The sequence below is a fragment of the Muscardinus avellanarius genome (assembly GCF_963383645.1).
Source record: "Muscardinus avellanarius genome assembly, chromosome: 16".
Taxonomy (NCBI): Eukaryota; Metazoa; Chordata; class Mammalia; order Rodentia; family Gliridae; genus Muscardinus; species Muscardinus avellanarius.
The window spans coordinates 71,002,237-71,022,212 of NC_137802.1; the positions used below are offsets into that span (position 1 = coordinate 71,002,237).

The 19,976-nt window shown below is 54.8% G+C and overlaps 2 protein-coding genes across 2 annotated transcripts; one reads left to right on the forward strand and one right to left on the reverse strand.

The window, feature by feature from the left end:
- Nucleotides 1-3,520: 3,520 nt before the first annotated feature.
- Nucleotides 3,521-8,335, forward strand: BIRC5 (baculoviral IAP repeat containing 5; the record flags this gene model as incomplete). Its single annotated transcript, XM_080712855.1, has 4 exons — nt 3,521-3,631; nt 3,732-3,841; nt 6,851-6,968; nt 8,246-8,335. The coding sequence occupies 4 exons, from the start codon at nt 3,521-3,523 to the stop codon at nt 8,333-8,335; spliced, it is 429 nt and encodes a 142-aa protein (XP_080568981.1).
- Nucleotides 8,336-15,770: 7,435 nt separating this feature from the next.
- On the reverse strand, nt 15,771-18,593 carry LOC308275794 (transmembrane protein 235-like; the record flags this gene model as incomplete). Its single annotated transcript, XM_080714148.1, has 5 exons — nt 15,771-16,012; nt 16,216-16,353; nt 16,562-16,669; nt 16,860-16,940; nt 18,419-18,593. The coding sequence occupies 5 exons, from the start codon at nt 18,591-18,593 to the stop codon at nt 15,771-15,773; spliced, it is 744 nt and encodes a 247-aa protein (XP_080570274.1).
- Between the last annotated feature and the right edge of the window lie 1,383 nt (nt 18,594-19,976).

Below are 19,976 nucleotides of genomic sequence, written 5' to 3' on the forward strand. Positions count from 1 at the left end.
AGCTCCAGGGAAGGCCCGGGTCAGTGCCAGGGGACACCTGTGGCCACCTCTCAGCCCCGTCCGGCCCCCTGCTTGCTGACAGTGACAAATGGCTTACCTCTGGCTTGGGGCTTCTGTACCACCTGTGAAAGTTAATCTTTAGCAAACGAAGTCAGAGCTGTGGATGCTCGCTGAGCGTGAACAAGACCCTGGGTTCTACCCGCAGCATCGGAAAAAAGTAAGTAAGTAACGGAGTCGCTAGGAAGGAACTCTCGCACGAGCCCGTCTGTGGTCATCATTTTGCAAGCAAGACGTTCCTCAGACCTGCAGCCTCTCGGACCAGGCGCCTGTGTGAAGCCCCGAGCGTGACATCGCGTGCTGTCCCGGCCCGACCCGACGCCAGCTCTCACCCCCAGCCCTGTGACCCTCAGTGTCTGTCTCAAAATGGCTTATGTGGCTTTTGCTCTGTTTCCTTAAAAGCTTCCTCACCAGAGCATGTGCTTCAGGGATCCCTGTTCCCTTCTGTCCCCAAATAAACTCTGTGTTAAGAGGCCTGTAGGTAGCTGTAATCCCCGCACGCTTGTAATCCCCGCGCTTGGGAGGCAGAGACAGGAGGATCGTGCTGGTTCGGCTTAAGAGACCCTGTTTCCACATAAAGTTAAGAAATAGGTCTGGGAGTGTAGTCCGGAGGTAGAAGGGCTTCCAGGAACCCCAGTACCACCAAAAATAAATAAATAAATAAAAACAAAATAAAGAATTTAAAAATAGGGCTGGAGGTGTAGCTCGGAGGTAGAATGCCCCTGGGCTCCATCCCCAGTACTGAGGGGCGGGGGGGGGGGGGATAAAAAAAAACAGAAGAAAACTTCAAGGAGTCTTTTTTTTTTTTACTTTTATTGGTGCAATGTAATTACACATCATGGTGAGATTCTACGCGACACAAACACACACGTCCACCGCACGTCACTTGGCGCGTTCTCGTCTGCGTACCGATCCCCCCTTCCTCCCAGGTCAGGGAGTTTGGCAGTGAGACCTTGTGCTGATGTCACCTTCTTTGAGCTCTTCCCTTCCCCAATTCTCATCCTGCCCCTCCTTACCTTCCTCCCCTAACCCAGGGGCGATCTACCTTTGAGCTACACCCCCAGCCCTATTTTATTTTTTATTTCAAAGCAGGGGCTTGCCAGGTTTGCTGAACCTGCGATCCTCCTGTCTCAAGTACTCCTAAGTACCGGGACTACAGGCATGCGCCACCACGCCTGGCCTCATTTTAAATTTTTGTCGGAGAAAAACAGACCAACAAAATCAAAAGACAAGCTGGGAGGGAGTCAGGGTTGAACACAGCACGTGACGCTCGGCCCTTTACCAGGCAATAGGAAAGCATCAGGGCGCCCACAGAAAAGAGGACTAGGGTGGGCAGGACCCCAGAGACACAGAAAAGACATCACGTGACCAGTGAGAGGCGGCACCAGCTTCCCCTTAAAGAGATACAAGCACATTCTGCATGGTACTTTCAGACTGCTCAAAGATCTAAGTGCTTGATGTAAGGCATGTCCTGGAAGAGCAAGGACTCCAGGGGCACTAAAGAAAGCGGCCTTGAACGTTTCCTGTGGACCAGAGACTTGACCCCCAGAACCTGCCACCCTGGCACCAAAACAGCCTCCCCTCTCACCCCGCCTCTTCACTGTGGGGTTTTCTCTCTCAACTCTGCTTCCCAAGACTCCTCACGGTTTTCTCATGGATTAAGGGGGAAAATAAATCCAAGCTACCAACTTCTTATTCCACACATGATTGTCACTGGTAGAAATGAACAAAATTTACTTGATGACGCTGAAACTGCCCATGGCAAATGTCTTTGCTGAAACAGTTAAAGCCGGGAGTGGTGGCACCTGCTTGAAATCCCAATACTTGGAAGGCTGGCGCAGGATAACAGGTGGCAGGCCAGCCTTAGCAACCCAGCAAGAACCTGTTTTAAAATAAAAAATTAAACAGGGCTAGGGCTGTAGTTCAAAGGTAGAACCCTTGGATTCAACACCCAGTACCACCGCCGCCGCCACGCACACAGAGACCCTGACAAACGGGGCTTGGGAGAAGTAATGTCAAAGGCTCTGAATGGCGCAAAGTGGTGACTACGGCCAAAAACTCATCTACGAATTAAGAAGGCCTTGTCACAAAAGCTCATGGAAAATAGGGAGTTAGCATTTAATACGTACAGAGTTTCAGCTGAGAAAAAATAAAATTTCTGGAGATGGATTGTGGTGTGAATGTGCTTAATGCCATTGAGACATATACTTAAAATATTTTGTGTGTGTGTGTGTGTGTTACTGGGGGTGGAACCCACAAGCTTTCTACCTCCAGGCTATACTCCCAGACCTATTTTCTATTTTATTTGGAAGCAGGGTCTCACTAAGTTGCTGAGAGCCTCACTAAGTAGCTGAGGCTGGCTTCCAACCTGTGCGATCCTCCTGTCTCAGCCTCCCAAGTGCGGGGATTACAAGCGGCTCGTAAAGATGTTTAAATGGTTTAAAATGTTGTATTTTACTACGAGTAATTTTGCACTTGTATTCTGCCAGGCCTGGTAGCGCACAACTGTAATCCCAGTACTCGGGAGGCTCAGACACGACAGCAGGTTCTAGGACGGCCTCAGCAAGTAGTGAGACTTCTGTCAACCTAGCAAGATCCTGTTTCAAAATACCTCTGGGCTCAATCCCCAGAATAAAATAAAATAATAAAATAAAAGCCAGGCGTGGTGACGCACACTTGTAATTCCAGCATTCAGGAGACTGAGACCTGAGGATCGCGGTTCGCGGACAGCCTCGGCTACTTAGTGAGGCTCTCTGCAATTTAGTTAGAATCTGTTTCAAAATAAAAATACAAAATAGGGCGGGGGGGGGTACCTCGGAGGTCAAATGCCCCTGGGTTCCATCCTCAGACCCACAAAAAATAAAATAACAAAATAAAGTAATAAAATAAGAACATAAGCCGGGCGTGGTGACGCACGCTTGTAATCCCAGCATTCGGGAGGCTGAGACCAGAGGATCGCGGTTCGCGGACAGCCTCGGCTACTTGGGCCCTCTGCAACTTAATGAGACCCTGTCTCAAAAGAAAAAGAGTAAAAAATAGGGCAGAGGGTGTAGCTCGGAGGCCAAATGCCCCTGGGTTCCATCCCCAAATCCGCGAAAATAAATAAATAAAATAAAATAAAATAAAATAAATAGCCGGGCCTGGCTGCGACTCAAGCCGCGGGCGCGATGCCCGCTCGCAGGCCAGGACCGCAGTGGGCGTGGCTCCGCTCGGGGCGTTCCCGGGCGCCGGCCACGCCCCCACTCCCAGAAGGCACCGCCCGCGGGGCGGGGCGTTCCCGGGGCGCCGGCCACGCCCACTCCCAGAAGGCCCCGGCCGCGTGCGGGGCGGGGCGTTCCCGGGGCGCCGGCCACGCCCACTCCCAGAAGGCCCCGGCCGCGCGCGGGGCGGGGCGTTCCCGGCATGCCCCGCGGCGCGCCGCCGCCCGCGGGATTTGAATCGCGCCCGCGGCCCGCAGCGCGGCATGGCGGCCCCGTCGTTGCCCGCGGCCTGGCGGCTCTACCTCAAGGACCACCGCGTGTCCACGTTCAAGAACTGGCCCTTCCTGGAGGGCTGCGCCTGCACGCCGGAGCGGGTGAGCCGCCCGCCATGGCCGCCCCGACCCGCGGGCCCGGGACGCGCCCCCCGGGGGCTCCCGGCCTCGCGCCCGCTGACCGACCGTGCTGTCCTTGCAGATGGCCGAGGCCGGCTTCATCCACTGCCCCACCGAGAACGAGCCCGACCTGGCGCAGTGTTTCTTCTGCTTCAAGGAGCTGGAGGGCTGGGAGCCCGGCGACGACCCCGCGTAAGTCCCGCCCCGCCCCGACGGCGGCCGCCGCGCCCCTGGCGGTGAGCGTGTGAGCGGGGCGCCCGAAGGACGCGCAGGAGCCCTGGTCCTGTCGACCTCATCTTGGCCTTAGCATGAAGGGACACGTCTCGACGTGCTGTTACCTGGGCGATGCCTACGGCCCAGCCAGACCCGAACTGGTCAGACGTTCCCCGGGGTTGATGCCAAGAAAGGGGGTGGATGCCTCTCAGGTCCAAGAGGGTAGGCCATCTGCGGCTGCCCTGTGTGTTCCCCAGTGCTTTTACTACCTGGGATATCCCCCCCCTCCCCTTCTCCCCCTCTCCCCCTCTCCCTCCCTCCCTCCCTCTCTCCCTCTTCCTCTCTCTCCTCTCTCTCCTCTCTCTCCGGTATCAGGTACACTCCCAGCTTTTGTTTTTGGAAACAAGGCTTCCCAAGTTGCTGAGGCTGGCCTCAGACCTGTGATCTTCTGTTTCAGCTTCCCAAGTACAGGGATTGCAGGAATGTACCACCATGCCCAGCTACCTGGGATCGCTCTCCTTCCTTCCTTCCTTTCTTTCTTTTTCTTTTCTTTTCTTTTCTTTTTTCCCCGCTTTTTGCGGTACGGGGGATAGAACCCAGAGGCATTCTACCCCAGAGCTACATCCCCGTCCTGTATTTTATTTTGTATTTTGAAACAGGGTCTCACTAAGTTGCAGAGGGCCTCACTAAGTAGCTGAGGCTGGCCGTGAACCTGCAGTCCTCCCGTCTCAGCCTCCTAAGTACTGGGATTACAAGCGTGTGTCACCATGCCTGGCTGGCTACCTGGGATCTCTTAAAAACAGCTTTATTGAGATACCACAAAAAAAATTTTTTTTTTTTTTTTGCGGTACTGGGGACTGAACCCAGGGGCATTCTACCTCCAAGCTATACCCCCAGCAATATTTTTTATTCTTTATTTTATTTATTTATTTTTTGTGGTACTGGGGATGGAACCCAAGGGCTTCCCACCTTCAGGCTACACTCCCAGACCTATTTTATATTTTATTTGGAGACAGGGTCTCACTGAGTTGCTGAGAGCCTCAGTAAGTAGCTGAGGCTGGCTTCAAACTTGCATGATCCTCTTGTCTCAGCCTCCCAAGTACTGGGAATTACAAGCATGTGCCACCACACCCAACTTTATTCTTTATTTTGAAACAGGGTCTCACTAAGTTACAGAGGGCCTCCCTAAATGAGGCTGGCTTTGAACCTGTGATCCTCCTGTCTCAGCCTCCCTAGTACTGGGATTACAAGCGTGTACCGCCACACCCAGATTTACTTACTTACTTATTTATTTATTTATTTTATTTCTGTGCTGGGGATTGAACCTCTGAGCTACACCCAGGGCCCCCTCCCTTCCGTTTTTTTGGTGGTGGTACTGGGCATGGAACTCAGGGGCCTTCTATTTCTGGGCTAGACCCCTGACCTATTTTATTTTTTATTCAGAAACAGGGTTTCATAAGTTGTCTGTCTCAGCCTCCCAAGTACTGGAATTACAAGTGTGCACCACCATGCCTGACTAACCCTTAGCCCTTTTTATCTCTTTATTTTGAAACGGGGTCTTGCTAAGTTACCGAGGGTGTCCCTCAGTTGCCGAGGCCGACTTCAGACCTGTGATAACTCCTGTCTCAGTCTCATAAGTATTGGGGTTTCAGATGTGTACCACTGTGCTCAGCTAAAATAAAAATTGCCTTTTTAAGTTATGTTTCAGCCGGGCACTGTTCAAGGACAGCCTCAGCAAGTAGTGAGACTAGCCTAGTGATACCCAGTTTCAAAATAAAATAGGGCTGAGATGTAGTTTGTTTGTGGTACTTAGGTTCCTGGAAACCCTTCTCTCTCTCTCTCTCTCTCTCTCTATATATATATATATATATATATATATATATATATTTTTTTTTTTTTTTTCTTTTTTGGTGGTACTGGGGTTCCTGGAAGCCCTTCTACCTCCGGTCTACACTCCCAGACCTATTTTTACATTTTTATTTGGAAACAAGGTCTCCTAAGCCAGCGCGCGCGGCTGGCTTCGAACCTGCGCGATCCTCCTGTCTCCTCCTCCCAAGTGCGGGGATTACAAGCGTGTGCCACCACGCCTGGCTGAGATGTAGTTCTGAGGTAGAATGCCACTGGGTTCAATCCCCAGTGCCACAAAAATAAATAAATAAAATTACATTTCGGTATTTTTTGGGCTTTGTTGTTTGTGACACTGTTACTATTTTTTTAAGTATATGTATGTATTCAGATAGACTGTGGTTTGGTAATGTTTGTTCAGTGCTGAGGCTTAGACCCAGGGCCTCAGGCATGCTAGCCTGTGCTCTACGCTGGACTCTGTACCAGCCCCACGTGATACTTTCCATGTTCTCTTGCCTCTTCATATCCATGACTTCCGCAACCTTCATTCGGCCCCCTGACCCCTCAGCTGTTTCTGTTCTTGGCCAGAAGAGTGTCGCCGGTTCCCTAGAGCGTTCATGGTTGTGACCAAGTATTGATGGGAAGTATCGGGGCATTGGCCTTGAGGGGGGACTTTAAGAGTTAGGAGGTTTTCACGTTGGAGTTCTGCCTCGTCATCTTGCGGGTGGTTTCGGCTGTCCCGGGATGTCCCATTGCAGAGAATGAGGGTGTGGGAGGGCCCCCGATGAGCCAGCCAGTGCAGCCCTTCTTCTGAACCCCGGGGGCTCCATAAGCATCCCGGGAATGAATTGATTTCCACCAGGGCCACGAGGGTGTTAGAGGGACTTGACGTGTATTTCCTCTGGATGTAAACCGTAAAACGCCTTTCCTACTCACTGCTCAGGGGCTCCAGAGAGAATGTTGTAGCCACAGGGGTGTGGGGAGATGTCTGCGGAGAGGGAGGGTGGCCAGACGGCTTGTGGGGCGTGCCTGGGACAGCTCTGGGCCCGACTCCGTGCCCACCTGAGAGGTGGCTGGAGTGCCAGGAGCCGCGGGTACGCCCACTGCCATGTGGCTGACGCGCTTGTGCGCTGACTCTTCCAGAGAGGAGCATAAGAAACACTCGTCTGGGTGTGCATTCCTTTCCATCAAGAAACAGATCGAAGAATTAACCCTCGGCGAGTTTCTGAAACTGGACAAAGAAAGAGCCAGGAACAAAATCGTATGTATTCTTGGGGGCAAGGATCGAGAGCCCACACCGTGCGCTCAGAGGCGCCATCTCCCTTGGGAGGTACTCGGAGCCCCAGGGAGGGCGGGACGAAGGCACAGCCAGCTGCCCGGAGCCTGCGGCCATCGTGGTGGAAGGAGAATAGCTCGTGTAGGGGACAGTGGGAAGAGGCTTGTTCCCGGCATAGAGGGGAAGACTAAATGTTCGAGGTACTCGTGCGCTCCTTTGCTGGTCTATGAAGCTTAGGGAGCTGGGCGTGGTGGCTCACACCTGTGATCCTAGTACTTGGGAGGCGGAGACAGGACGAGTGCAGGTTCTAAACCAGCCTCGGAAACTTGACCTCTCAGCAGCCTGGGAAGACCCTGTTTTGAAAAAATAAAATGGGACTGAGGTGTAGCTCAGAAGTAGAATGCCCTAGGGTCAGTTTCTAGTAACAGACAGACAGTCGCTAATCAGCCTTTTTATTAGAAAACAAATTTAACCCAATAAAGGTCTTTGGAAAAAAAAACTATTGCAGAGAAATTAGAATAAAAGACAGCCACGTGTGGTAGTGTACACTTGTAGTCCCCGTACTTGGGAGGCTGAGATAGGAGGATCGCAGGTTCACAGCCAGCCTCAGAAACTTGAAGTATATTTTGGAGATAGAACACCCTGGGTTCCATCCCCAGTACTACCAAAAAAAAAAAAAAGACACATCCATATAATAAAACAGATACTTCCAAGTCACATCCCTATAGATGAGGTCAAAAAGAGGGAATGCTTATTGAGCACCTAAAAACACTGGGCACTGACTGCCAGGGCAGACACCTAGCTGTGTGGGACAAGTACTCGGAGTCAACAGCCTCTCATTTAAGCTACTTCCTGAGAATTTAGAAATGGAGGAACCCAAGGAATGCTTCCTATGCACCTGCTTACGACGTCCCGTAGCCTCCTCTGAGGTCGGTACTGTCAGATTGCAGATGAGGAAACCGAGGCCCAGCTGGAACAAGCCGTTCAGGGTCACCAGCGGTCTGGGGCAGACCTCCACTGGGCGTCAGCACCCTGCGGGGCCTCACTAAGTGGCTGAGGCTGGCTGCGAGCCTGCGGTCCTCCGCCTCAGCCTCCCAGCTGCTGGGCTCACGAGCGCGTTCCACCATGCCCGGCTGTGTGTCCTCTTTTTAAAATTTTTCTTTGTGGTGCTGGGGACGGGACCTAGGGCTTTGCGTGTGCCAGGCCAGCACTCCGCCACTGAGCCCCGGCCCAGCTTACACGTGCCTCTTGTTTATTACCAGGCAAAGGAAACCAACAGCAAGAAGAAAGAATTTGAAGAAACTGCCAAGAAAGTCCGCAGCGCCATCGAGCAGCTGGCTGCTTCGGAGTGACCCCTGCCGGGGCCGCGGTCCCGGCGTGGCACCATCTCCAAGACGTGTTCCCAGGGTCACCGCCTTCCACGGGACTCTTTAACAGTACCGCAGGGACGGCGGAGGCAAGCTTCTGAATCGACATGTAAACTGATTTTTGTTTTCTCTCGAAAGTGGCTCGGGGGCGCCTCTGGCTGCGTGGTGGGCGCTGCCGATCACGCGATGGCCCCCTCTCTCCTGCGGCCACTTGGGTCCTGGACTGAGCCGGCGAGGAGGGGCAGGAGGGCTCCCTGTGGCCGGCCTGTTGGGGAGGGCGGGGAGCGCCTCGGGAGTTTCTGCAGGACTGTTGTGTGTTTGGGCTGCTGCTAACCACCTGTCTTCCTAATGCGACTCCCTAAGAGGGGTAGAATAAATTAATCTAAAAAGCGGACTGGAAACCTTTCTCTTTTGAGGCTGATTTTGTTTGCTTCCTAAGAAGTAACTTGCTTCTATTATTTACAGTCTTAGGAGATCGGTGTAAATTCAGTGACCTTTTAGGAGGCCTGCCCCCCACCCCCGGCTCAGAGCCCTGTCCACACGAGGCTGGCCTCGGTGCCTCGGCCAGCAGCTCCGAGCTGTGGTTCCTCGCCTGTTGCACCTGTAAGGCCCCGCCTTGTAGCTATGTGCCTTTTGTGTGGTAGGAGGGGAATCCAAAGCCCCCACTAAGGATTTGCAGTGTGGTTTTCTTTCTTTTTTCTTGTGTGTGTGTGGAGGGGTGTGCTGGGGATTGAACCTAGAGACATTCCACCTCTGACCTATACCCCTAGCTTTATTTATTTATTTATTTATTTATTTATTTATTTATTTATTTATTTATTGTGGCACTGACCATTGAATCCAGGGGAATTCTACCTCTGAACGATACCCCTAGCCCTATTTTATTTTTTTTATTTGGAAAGGGTCTCTCTAGGTTGATAAATGCCTCAGTACTTGCAGAAATTGTCCTTGAACCTGCAATCCTCCCATCTCAGCCTCCCAAGTACTATGATTACAAGCATGTGTCACCATGCCTGGCTGGTTTTTTTTTTGTTTGTTTGTTTGTTTTTAATTTGTGAGCTGGGCATGGTGGTGAACGCCTATAATTCCAGTACCTGGGAGACTGAGACAGGAGGATCCCAGGTTCGAGGCCAGCTTCAGCTACTTAGGTTCTCTGCAACTTAGTAAGAATAAGTGCAAAATAAAAAATTAAAAATAGGGCCGGTAAAGCCCAGAAGCAGAATGCCTCTGGGTTCAATCCATATTTTAAAAAAAAAAAATTGTGGTACTAGAGATCCTTCCTTCCTTCCCTCCTTCCTTTCTTCCTTTCTTTCCTTCTTTCTTTCTACTGGAGATGAAATCCAGGGGCATTCTACTTCTGAGCTACACCCCCAGCCCTGTTTTTTATTCTTTTTTTGGGGGGGGGGCTTCTGGGGGTGGAACCCAGGGGCTTTTCTACCTCCGAGCTATACATCTAGACCTATTTTATACTTTTTTGGAAACAGGGTCTCACTAAGTTGCTGAGAGCTTCACTAAGTAGCTGAAGCTGGCTTTGAACCTGTGCAATCCTGCCTCAGCCTTCTAAGCTCTGGGATTACAAGGGTGCCCCACCACGCCTGGCTTTTATTCCTTTTTTTTTGGTGGTACTGGGGTTCCTGGAAGCCCTTCTACCTCCGGGCTACACTCTCAGACCTATTTTATACTTTTTATTTGGAAACAGGGTCTCCTGTCTCCGCCTCCCAAGCACGGGGATTACAAGCGTGCCCACCACACCCGGCTTATTCTTTATTTTGAAACAAGATCTCATTGAGTTGCAAAGGGCCTCACTGGTACTGGGATCACAAGCCTGTGCCACCACGCAGGCTTGTACACACTTTTAAATAAAGCTTGTCTCATAATCCACCTCCAGGTGTCCTCCTTGGTCTTGCAGCAACCTATCCCAGGGGCCCAGCACAACCGGGCTGTGAGCACTAGTCCACTGTAACCTCTTGGTGGCTCTGGGGAAGGAATCAAGTTGCAGGTGACATCCGGAGATGTTCATCCTGAAACCCTCTCCCACAAGACAGCTGAGTGAGCCCGGGCTCCTGGTGGGTTCTAGAACATGCAGTGGCCAGAATCCTTTTTAAATTGCTTGGCTTTGTGCCATGGCCTTGCTGGCCTGCAGCAGCGCTAAAACCTGATGTTAAGATGTTAGAAGCTAAGGCCGGGCGTGGTGGCGCACGCTTGTAATCCCAGCGCTTGGGAGGCTGAGACAGGAGGATCACACAGGTTCAAAGCCAGCCTCGGCTACTGAGTGAGGCTCTCAGCGACTTAGTGAGACCCTGTTTCCAAATAAAGTATAAAATAGATTTAGGAGTATAGCCTGGAGGTAGAAAGCCCCAGGGTTCCATCCCCAATACCAGAAAAATTTTAAAAAAAGATGTTAGAAGCTAGCCAAGTTAGAACTCAGCCTCACTGAATCGCCAAGGCTGACTTCAAACCTGCAATCCTCCTGTCTCAGCCTTCCAAGTATTGGGGTACAGGTGTGTGCCACCATGCCCAGATTATTTCAAAAATTAAAAAAGCAAAAAGGGCTGGGGGCACAGCTCAGCGTAGAAGGTCCCGGCTCTCATCTCTAGTACCTACTGACCCCAAAAGAAGCTGGGCTTAGTTTCACCCTCCCTGGAAAAGCCTGGCTGCAGGGCGGCTTCTGGAGGTGGTCTTGGTTGCCTGGTTGTCATTTCTAACACTGCTATAGACCCTCCTGGGCTTTTAAAATACTGTGGTTTTAAGCCGGGCGTGGTGGCGCACGCTTGTAATCCCCGTGCTTGGGAGGCTGAGACAGGAGGATCACATGGGTTTGAAGCCAGCCTCAGCTACTTAGTGAAGCTCTCAGCAACTCAGTGAGACCCTGTTTCCAAATAAAATATAAAAAAGTCTGGGAGTATAGCCCGAAGGTAGAAGCCTCTGGGTTCCACTCCCAGTACCACCAAAAAATAAAATACTGTGGTTTTTTGAGACAATTTTTTTTTTTTTTTTTTTTTTTTTTTGCAGTACTGGGGATTGAACCCAGGGGTATCCTACCTTTGAGCTACACCTCCAACCCTGTTTATTTTTTTTAGAAACGGTCTCACTAGGTTGATGAGTCTCACTACTTGCTGAGGCTATCCTCGAACCTGTGATCCTCCTGTTTCAGCCTCCCAAGAACTGGGATTCCTGGCGTGCGCCACCACGCCCATTTTTGTTGTTGATGGGACTGGAGACTGAACCCTGCGGCATTCTATCTCTGCTACACTCCCAGTCTTTTTTTTATGTTTTTTTTTTTTTTTTTTTTTAATTTTGAGACTGTATTACTAAGTTGTTGAGACTCTTGCTAAGTTGCTGAGGCTGGCCTCAAGCTTGCAGTCCTGTCTCAGCCTCACACGCAGTGGAATTACCACCACATCTGTCTAGAAGCTCGGCTTCTTTTTCCTCTCTTTTTTTCTTGTGGTTATGGGGACTGAACCCAGGGGCATTCTGCCTCCAAGCTATACCTCCAGCACAGTTGTTTAGTTTTATTTTGAAACTAGTCTCACTAGGTCAATGAGAGTCACTGCTTGCTGAGCCTGTCCTTGAACCTGTGATCCTATCTCCGCCTCCTAAGTACTGGGATTATAGGTGTATGCTGCTATGTCTGGCTATAAAAGCTTTTTTCTTTGCGGGTCTGGGGATGGAACCCAGGGAGCATTTGACCTCCGAGCTACTCCCCCAGCCCTATTTTTTATTCTTTATTTTGAAACCGGGTCTCACTGAGTTGCAGAGGGCCTCACTAAGTAGCTGAGGCTGTCTGCGAACCGCGATCCTCCAGGTCTCAGCCTCCCAAGCGCTGGGATTACAAGTGTACGCCACCATGCCCGGCTTAACACCCACTGTTTTGTTTTGTTTTTTATGGTACTGGGGTTCCTGGAAACCCTTCTACCTCCGGGCTACACTCCCAGACCTATTTTATACTTTTTTATTTGGAAACAGGGTCTCTTAAGCCAGCATAGCTGGCTTCCAACCTGCATGATCCTCCTGTCTCGTCTCCCCAGGGATTACAAGGGCGCTCCCCAGGGATTACAAGGGCGCGCCACCATTCACGGCACACCCACTGTTTTTTAACTATTTTGAAACAAGGTCTCGCCTGAGTTCAAAGGGCCTCACTAAGTAGCTGAGGCTGTCAATGAACAGAGATCCTCCTGTCTCAGCCCCCCAAACTCTGAGATTACAAGTGTGTACCACCACGCCAGGCTATGAGACCCTATTTCAAAATTGGCTGGGGTGTGCCGGGCGTGGTGGCGTACACTTGTAATCCCCGCGCTTGGGAGGCAGAGACAGGAGGATCGCAGTTTCAAAGCCAGCCTAGCTGGCTTAAGAGACCCTGTTTCCAAATAAAAAATATAAAATAGGTCTGGGAGTGTAGCCCAGAGATAGGGTTTCCAGGAACCCCAGTACCACCAAAAAAAAAAAAAAAAGGCTGGGGTGTAGCTTGGAGGTAGAACAACACTGAGTTAAAACCCCAATCTCAATCTCTCTCTCTCTCTCTCTCTCTCTCTCACACACACACACACACACACACACACACACACACACACACACATGAGAAAAAGAGAAAGATATGTTGTTTTTTGTCATTCTAACACTCTAACAATTAGCAGAGACAATGGACTTATAAAGAAAGGCTTATTGGTTTATTTGGCTACCAGCCTTTAGAGTTCCAGGCCAGACCCTCTGGCCCAGTTGCTCTGGGGCTGTGGCGAGGCAGCCCATCCCGGCAGAAGCTCTTACACGTGGGCTTGAGGGAGCCCGTGATCCAGCCTGCAGCAGCACTCAGCACCCAGCACTTAGAGAGCCTTGGGTGGCACCTCAGACGCGCTGGGAGGATAAGAGAGTGGTCATCTCAGGAGCACCACGTTGAGAGCCCCGTGGAGGTGGCCAGGAAGCTTCCAGAAACACAGGCGGAGCGCCTGGAGACATGGCGGGCAGGTGGCTGGCCCTGATCTGCAGCCGTCACACAGGGTCTTCCTCTTCCCTGGAAGCAGTCCGGCTACTGCACAGATCCAGGGTGTGGGGCTCCCCAGCACCCCAGAACTGCTCTGGAGCTTGGGGAGGTGTGGACTCAGTCACAAGTCACCCACGCCTCCTGACAGCGGGCACTGCAGACGTTCCCCTTGCCGGACACAGACTCCCCCACAGCGGCTCCTGGAACCACGGGTCATCGTAGTTTCTGTGGGTGAAGAATGGAGGGGCTGGGCTGAGGAGTTCTGGCGTGGAGACTCCTGAGGGTGCGGCCACACCGCGGGCAGGGTGACGCCTTGGGGACCGCAGTGACTGGGGCTCCTGGGGCAACCCTCAGGCACGACGCGGCAGCTGAGCCCAGGCAGGAGCTGTCTGCCCCATGGCTTCCCACAGGACGCCTGCCGGAGCCTGCCAGCAAAAGTACGGGTTCCGACGAGAGGAGTGAGGATGAAAAGAATTCAATTTTAAGAATTTGATTTAAAAAATATTTAATTCTATCATGGAAGAATCGCCAGTCCACTCCCGGGTCGATATCCCTACTGGCCGATCATGGGGTTTATTCTCTCGTGGTATTGATAGTGTTTAGCTTCAGGTTACCCCAGACGGGAATGATCAGGCAGGCCAAACAATACCCTGGTGCAACCCACACAACACAGACCTAATCTCAGCTCAGACAGAACAATAACATCGTTAGTTCTGAGTCTTAATTACTTTGAAACCTCCATGACCGCAAACCTCCTTGACTCTGGGCTGAAGGACAGTCAGAAGTATACTTTTAGTAAAGATAAGGAGAAGACCTTAATGGCTCCCCACAGACGCTGGGGTCAGCCCTACCTTGGCTGTGGGTGCCGCTGGGGTGGGCTTGAGCCCAGATGCCCCTGTCTTCCCAGTTTAGCCCCAGAGGACAGCGGCCAGAGCCAGCACACAGATGCTCTGGATAAATGTGTCTGAGCGAGGCGGGCAGAACCGGCCCACCACTGGGCACCGGGCTCTGTTGGGCCGAGGAGGAGGCAGGGCTGCTACTTGGCTGCTGCAGCAGACTCCCTCAGGGAGGACGGGTCTCCTTCCCCCGCCTGGGGCCCGACCGCCCCCATTTCTCTCCTTTGCTGAGGTCACACGCACCCCTTGAGCCCTTTCAGTTCCCAGCACCCTGGAGCCATGGCTGCCCCTTCCCTGGGTTTCAACCTTGGCCACACAGCCCTGCCACCCATGAACCGGGGACCACGAGGAACGCCGGCCAGTCACCTGGGGACTGAAGCCCAACCCACCCATGTTCCAAATGCCCCCCACACATAAGACATTGCAGAGGCCCCCACAGCCACCAGCCTAGCCCCAAAGCTCAAGCCCTTGCGCAGCCAGGGGTCCTGGGTTCACCTCACACCCCCAGCCCGTCAACACAGGAAGGGGCCTCGGCAGACAGTGTGGGCTGAGGATGTTGGGGACAGGCCCCAAACCTTTGCTCCCCGCCTAAGGGCTCACGGCCCAGCCAGATCAACCCCCAGCCCAGCGTTTCTCCCCGCCTGAGCGGCCCAGGGAGACGTGGCTTGTATGTGCAAAGAACCACTCTGGAGAAGCAGACGCCATCATATACACAGGTCACTGGATGGATGGATGGGTGGGTGGGTGGATGGGTGGGTGGGTGGGTAGATGGGTGGGTGGGCGGGTAGACACACAGCTAGAGTTTATTCAGTTATTCACTCTTGAACTGTCCTGGAAGATGAGCAGCCATTACCTATTTCATAAAGTTCTAAGAGAAAAATAAAAAGCTTGATCTGCAGAGCACAGACTGGTTTATTGGAGGACAGACGGGTAGTGTTGCTACATGGATCGACGCAGGAGGGACAGAGGAAGGAAGACGCACTCCACCCAGCCCTGTCCTCAGGGGGCCACCAACACCGGGCCAGCTGTTGCCCCAGGGGTAACTTTAGAAGCAAGCAAGGGACCCTGTGGGGAGGACCAAGCCTGGAGAGGCGCCCCAAAACCTAGCTCACACCCCGAGACTCAGGAAGGGCCATGCAACTGTAATGGGCTGTTGGGGAGTGCACAGCCGCTGGACCCACCTGTCCATCTCCTAAAGATGGGCCTGCCCTGGGCTGTGGGGCTCTGCCTGAGAGGACCTCACCCAGCTGGGCCCATTCTCTCCTGGTCGTCCCAGTTGCAACCCGACACCTATTCAAGAGACACCTATTCTCTGTAAACCTCCCTCCCTAGGACTGATGTGAAGACAGCTCACACAAAGAAACTAAACCCCCTGAATACCCAGGAACCCACGGCAACCCTCCCAGCTACGTCTGAGAAACCTGGTGACCTCGAAGCTAATCTCCTGAGCATCTTCCCGGCAAGTCTCCAGCCAGTCCAGAGACTCACTCCAGAGACCCCAGGGAAGCCCAGCCCTCCCCACCCCCACCACACCGCCCACCAGGACTCAGAAGACCACAGAGTGGGGGCCACCCTGCAGCCGGCGCCTGCTGAGGACTCCGGCAGCCACTAGCAGGAGGGCCCCGCTGAGCTCCTCCAAGGCACAGGAGACCCAGGCCAGGGCCAGAGACCAGCTGAAGTGGCTGCGGAAGCCCTGCACCAGCGCTGGCCCGTAGTGGCTGGCCAGCTCCTCCCAGGCCAGGTACGCGAAGCTGATGAAGATGCCAGCCCCCACCACAGTCAGGACACCTGAGGAGAGAGGAGACAGGTGCTTCTCAGCGTGCGGCTGTGGACAATCCCGGCCCGGGGGGCCTGCACACACAAGGCCTGCAGGCCCATGGAGATGCTCCAGGTTCCCTCCCAGCCCGGTGCTCCCCACATGCAGGCAGGGCCAGCGAGAGGCGAGCCCACTCCTGGCCCACAGCCCAGCCGGCTCCCAGCCCTGGACTCACCTCCCAGCAGTAAGTAGCAGCCGCTGAAGACCAGCCGAGGGACGCTCCTGGCCCGGAGGCTGAGCAGGACCCAGAGCCAGCCGCACAGGAGGACGGCCAGGCTCAGCAGCAGGGTCACCTGGATGGCATGGAGCAGCACTGTGGGAGAGAGGGGGCTCAGGCGCTGCTGGACGCGGACCCAGGCCCTGAGGACGGCCACCTGCTGCCCGGCTCAGGCCAGGGCAGGGGCGGGTCAAGCTGACACCCTGCTCCCTGCAGGCATACCAGGTCCCTCCCGCCCTGCCTGCAGGTCTCTCTGAACAGACAGGGGCCCCATCCTCTAACTGGGAGATGCCACCAGGCTGACCCACCTCCACGGGAAAGATATAGCACCGTGCAAAAGGGGGCACTGGTGAGCCCCAGAAGCCCCAGCCCTGCTCAGAGCTGCCCACTCCCCCGTAGCACAGGGCGGGCTCTGTGCAGGAGAAGGAGTGTGCCAGGGATGGCAGGGAGGCAGAGCCCCTGGGCCAAGCCAGCCTCCAGCAGGGAGCTGTGCAGGGACAGGCTCTGGGGAGGGCAGGCCCTGGGGGCGCCTGGGGGCGGGGCCAGGGGCTCAGCCCTGCTGGAGATTCAGGAAGGATGCCGCAGGGGTACCCAGGACTCACGCAGGAGGTGGTGCACCCAGGGGGAGCCATCCAGGTCGGCGCTGGCCAAGGAGTCCGTGAGTGGGACGCAGTTGCTCGGGCCTGGAGAGAAGTACAGAGAGGGGCTGGCACGGGGCATCACACCCAGAGAGAAGCCCAGAGAAGGGCTGGCATGGAACACTGCACCCAGAGAGCAGCTGCGCAGCAGGGAGCCGTGCAGGGACAGGCGGGTCCAGCCAGCACTGCAGAGGGCACGGGGCTCCTCTCTGGCTTATTTTCATGAGCAGGTACCACCAGAGGGATTTGTGTTCAAAATTTCAAAGTCTCGCCTGGCATGGTGGCGCACCCTTGTAATCCCAGCGCTTGGGAGGCTGAGACAGGAGGATCGCACAGATTCAAAGCCAGCCTCAGCTACTGAGTGAGGCTCCCAGCAACTTAGTGAGACCCTGTTTCCAAAATAAAATATAAGTGGGTCTGGGAGTATAACCCGGAGGTAGAAAGCCTGTGGGTTCCACCACCCGTACCACCAAAAAAAAAAAAAAAAAAGTGGGCATGGTGGGGCGTGCCTGTACCCCAGTGCTCAGGAGGCCGAGACAAGAGTATCCCAGGATCCAGGACAGAGGCACCGATTTATCAAAACCCGCAGCAAATTGTCCAGATCCTATTTCAAAATAAAAAAGTCAAGGGCTGGGGGCCCAGCTCAGTGCTAGGTCCCCGGGGCCCAGTCAACAACCAGTAAACAGACTGAGGCTGAGCGGCTCCTAGGGCCATCCCAGCAGCAGCCTCACCACACCCATGGGGAGGCCACCTCGGGCTCCTGAGGAAGAGGCCCTGCAAACGCTCCCTCCTGACTCCCCTCACGGACTCTCCACTCACTCCCGCACACCCACACATACGCACACGTGTGCACACACGCCCGAGGCAGGCCTGTCAGGTGGTGAAGACTGGGTTATCCTCCAGCAGGAGCCAGCGGCACTCACACACGCACACAAGCTCAGTCCATGCACACGGGGACCACACAGGCTGACACACCTCCTGCTCACGCTCCACCACCACGCCAGCCTGTGCTCACCAGCACATCACACTCACACACACACACCCCACCAGGCTCACGCACTCGCTGGCACCCTCACCGAGGTCCTGGCTGCAGGGGAGCCCCAGCCTGGCCCTGACCCGGCACCCCACCTTCCCCACTCCTCTGACCCCACACCGCCCCCTTTCTGCAGGCGCCTCAGTTTCCCCCCATCTGAGGCTCCAAGACTTGGAGGCTGAAGGTGGAGGAGGGACAAGGTCCCAAGGTCCCCTGCATGGAGGAGCAGGGCCACGGGAGCCTCGGGGACCTGGCACCTCCCGGGGTGCCCCCGATTCCACACCAGACAGCGTGAGAGGCAGGTTCCTGGGACGGCTATGGGGCCAGCGCCCTCGAGCTTGCCCGGCCCTGAGGAGCAGCCCTGCCCCCAGCCCCCCAGCCACCTGTCACCCAGCAGCCAGGCCAGAGAGCACGGGGCACTGAGGGCCCGGGGTGTTGGGGGGATGGAGGACAAGGACGCGGCGGGGGACTGGAGGCCACGGGCACTCACCTCTACAGATGCGCCAGAGCCCCGCGTGGGAGGACAGATCCAGGGCGAGGGTGTCCCCGGGCTCCGCCACCTCCAGGACCAGCCAGTGGTCGCTGGAGAGCGCCACGGCCAGCAGGGTGATGCTGACCAGCAGGGCCAGGGCGGCGGTCAGGAGCAGAGGGCACAGCCTGGCCATGGCGGGGACACCGCGGGCCCGGAGCGGCGAGGGCGGCGGGGCCGCGGGGAGCCTGGGGGAGCACGGGCTGGCCGCGCAGAGCTGTGGTCAGGGCTCAGCGGTCAGGGAGCCCTCGGCTCCTCCCGCTTCGCTGGGGTCTCAGGAACACGGAGAAAGAGAAGACCCCTCTCCGCAGACGGCCAGCTGGTCCTAAGGGAAAGGAAGAGGAAGCCTCGGTTAGCAGCAGAGCCCAGGACCCGGGGCAGATACCAGAGTCTCCGCCGCTCCTAAGGCACAGTCCTGTCATCTTGCACTTGGCTTCTGAGACGGGAGGGTCGAAGGTTCAAAGCCAGCCTCTGCGACTCAGTGAGCTCTCCACCCTAAGCGAGACCCTGTCTCCAAAATAAAAATTAAGAAACAGGGCTCATCGAGAGTCCTGAGAGAATGCCCCTGGGTTTAGTCTCAGCACCACACACACAAGAGAAGTCCAGGGTGCCCAGGAGCAGGCCCGGGCCTGGGCCTGTCTCCATCTCTCTAAAGCTCCTCTTGTGCAGCGGGCTGGAAGGAGCAGGTCGGCCTGGCCCTGCCGCGAGGAGGCTCCCAGGAGGCAGGACCCCACCCGAGCTCCTGACACCTGCCCAGGGAAGCAGAGCCCAGCAGCACTCAGCAGGCCCTGGGCACCTGGTCCCCCAGCCCTGAGGACCAGTGCCCTGGCGGGAGCCTGGCTCCACAGCAGGACTAGGACACCCCTGGCAGCCGGCCTCCACTGCCCCACCTGTCCTGTCCCTCACAGGGCTGCAGTCCCTCCCACTCTGGGACCCGAGTACCTGACAGGAGCCGCTTACAGGGGTCCGTTTCCTGGGACTCGCGGTTCAGCCCTGGGTGTCTGGCTCCCAGGATCCGAGGCTCCAAAGCTCTCCTCCTGGAAGGCAGGAATCCTGGTGAGCCACAGAGGGACCAGGGCTTATATAGTGCTCAAGACCCCACACCCAGCGCCACTCCCTACACCCCACCCTGGACATGCATCCCAACCTGCCCCCAGGGCTCCCCCCACCCAGAAGATTAGACCAATAAGCTGCAGGCGATTATCTCACCTCCGAATGGCTGCCTGTGTGTGGTTGTGTGTGCTTTGAGTTTTGGATGGGGTGGTACTGGGGATTCAAGTGGCTTTCTCCTCCAGGCGTCACCTTCAGCCCTTTTATTTTTTATTTAAAACAGGGTCTTGCTGAATTTCTGAGGGTCTTTTTAAATTGCTGAAGCTGGTCTCAAATCTCCAGTCCTCGTGTCTCAGTCTCCCACTGGCATTACAGGCAGGCACCAAAATGTTCAGTTGTTTGTTTGTTTGTTTTGCAGAATGGGGATTGAACCCAGGGGCATGCTACCTCTGAGCTACATCCCAGCCCT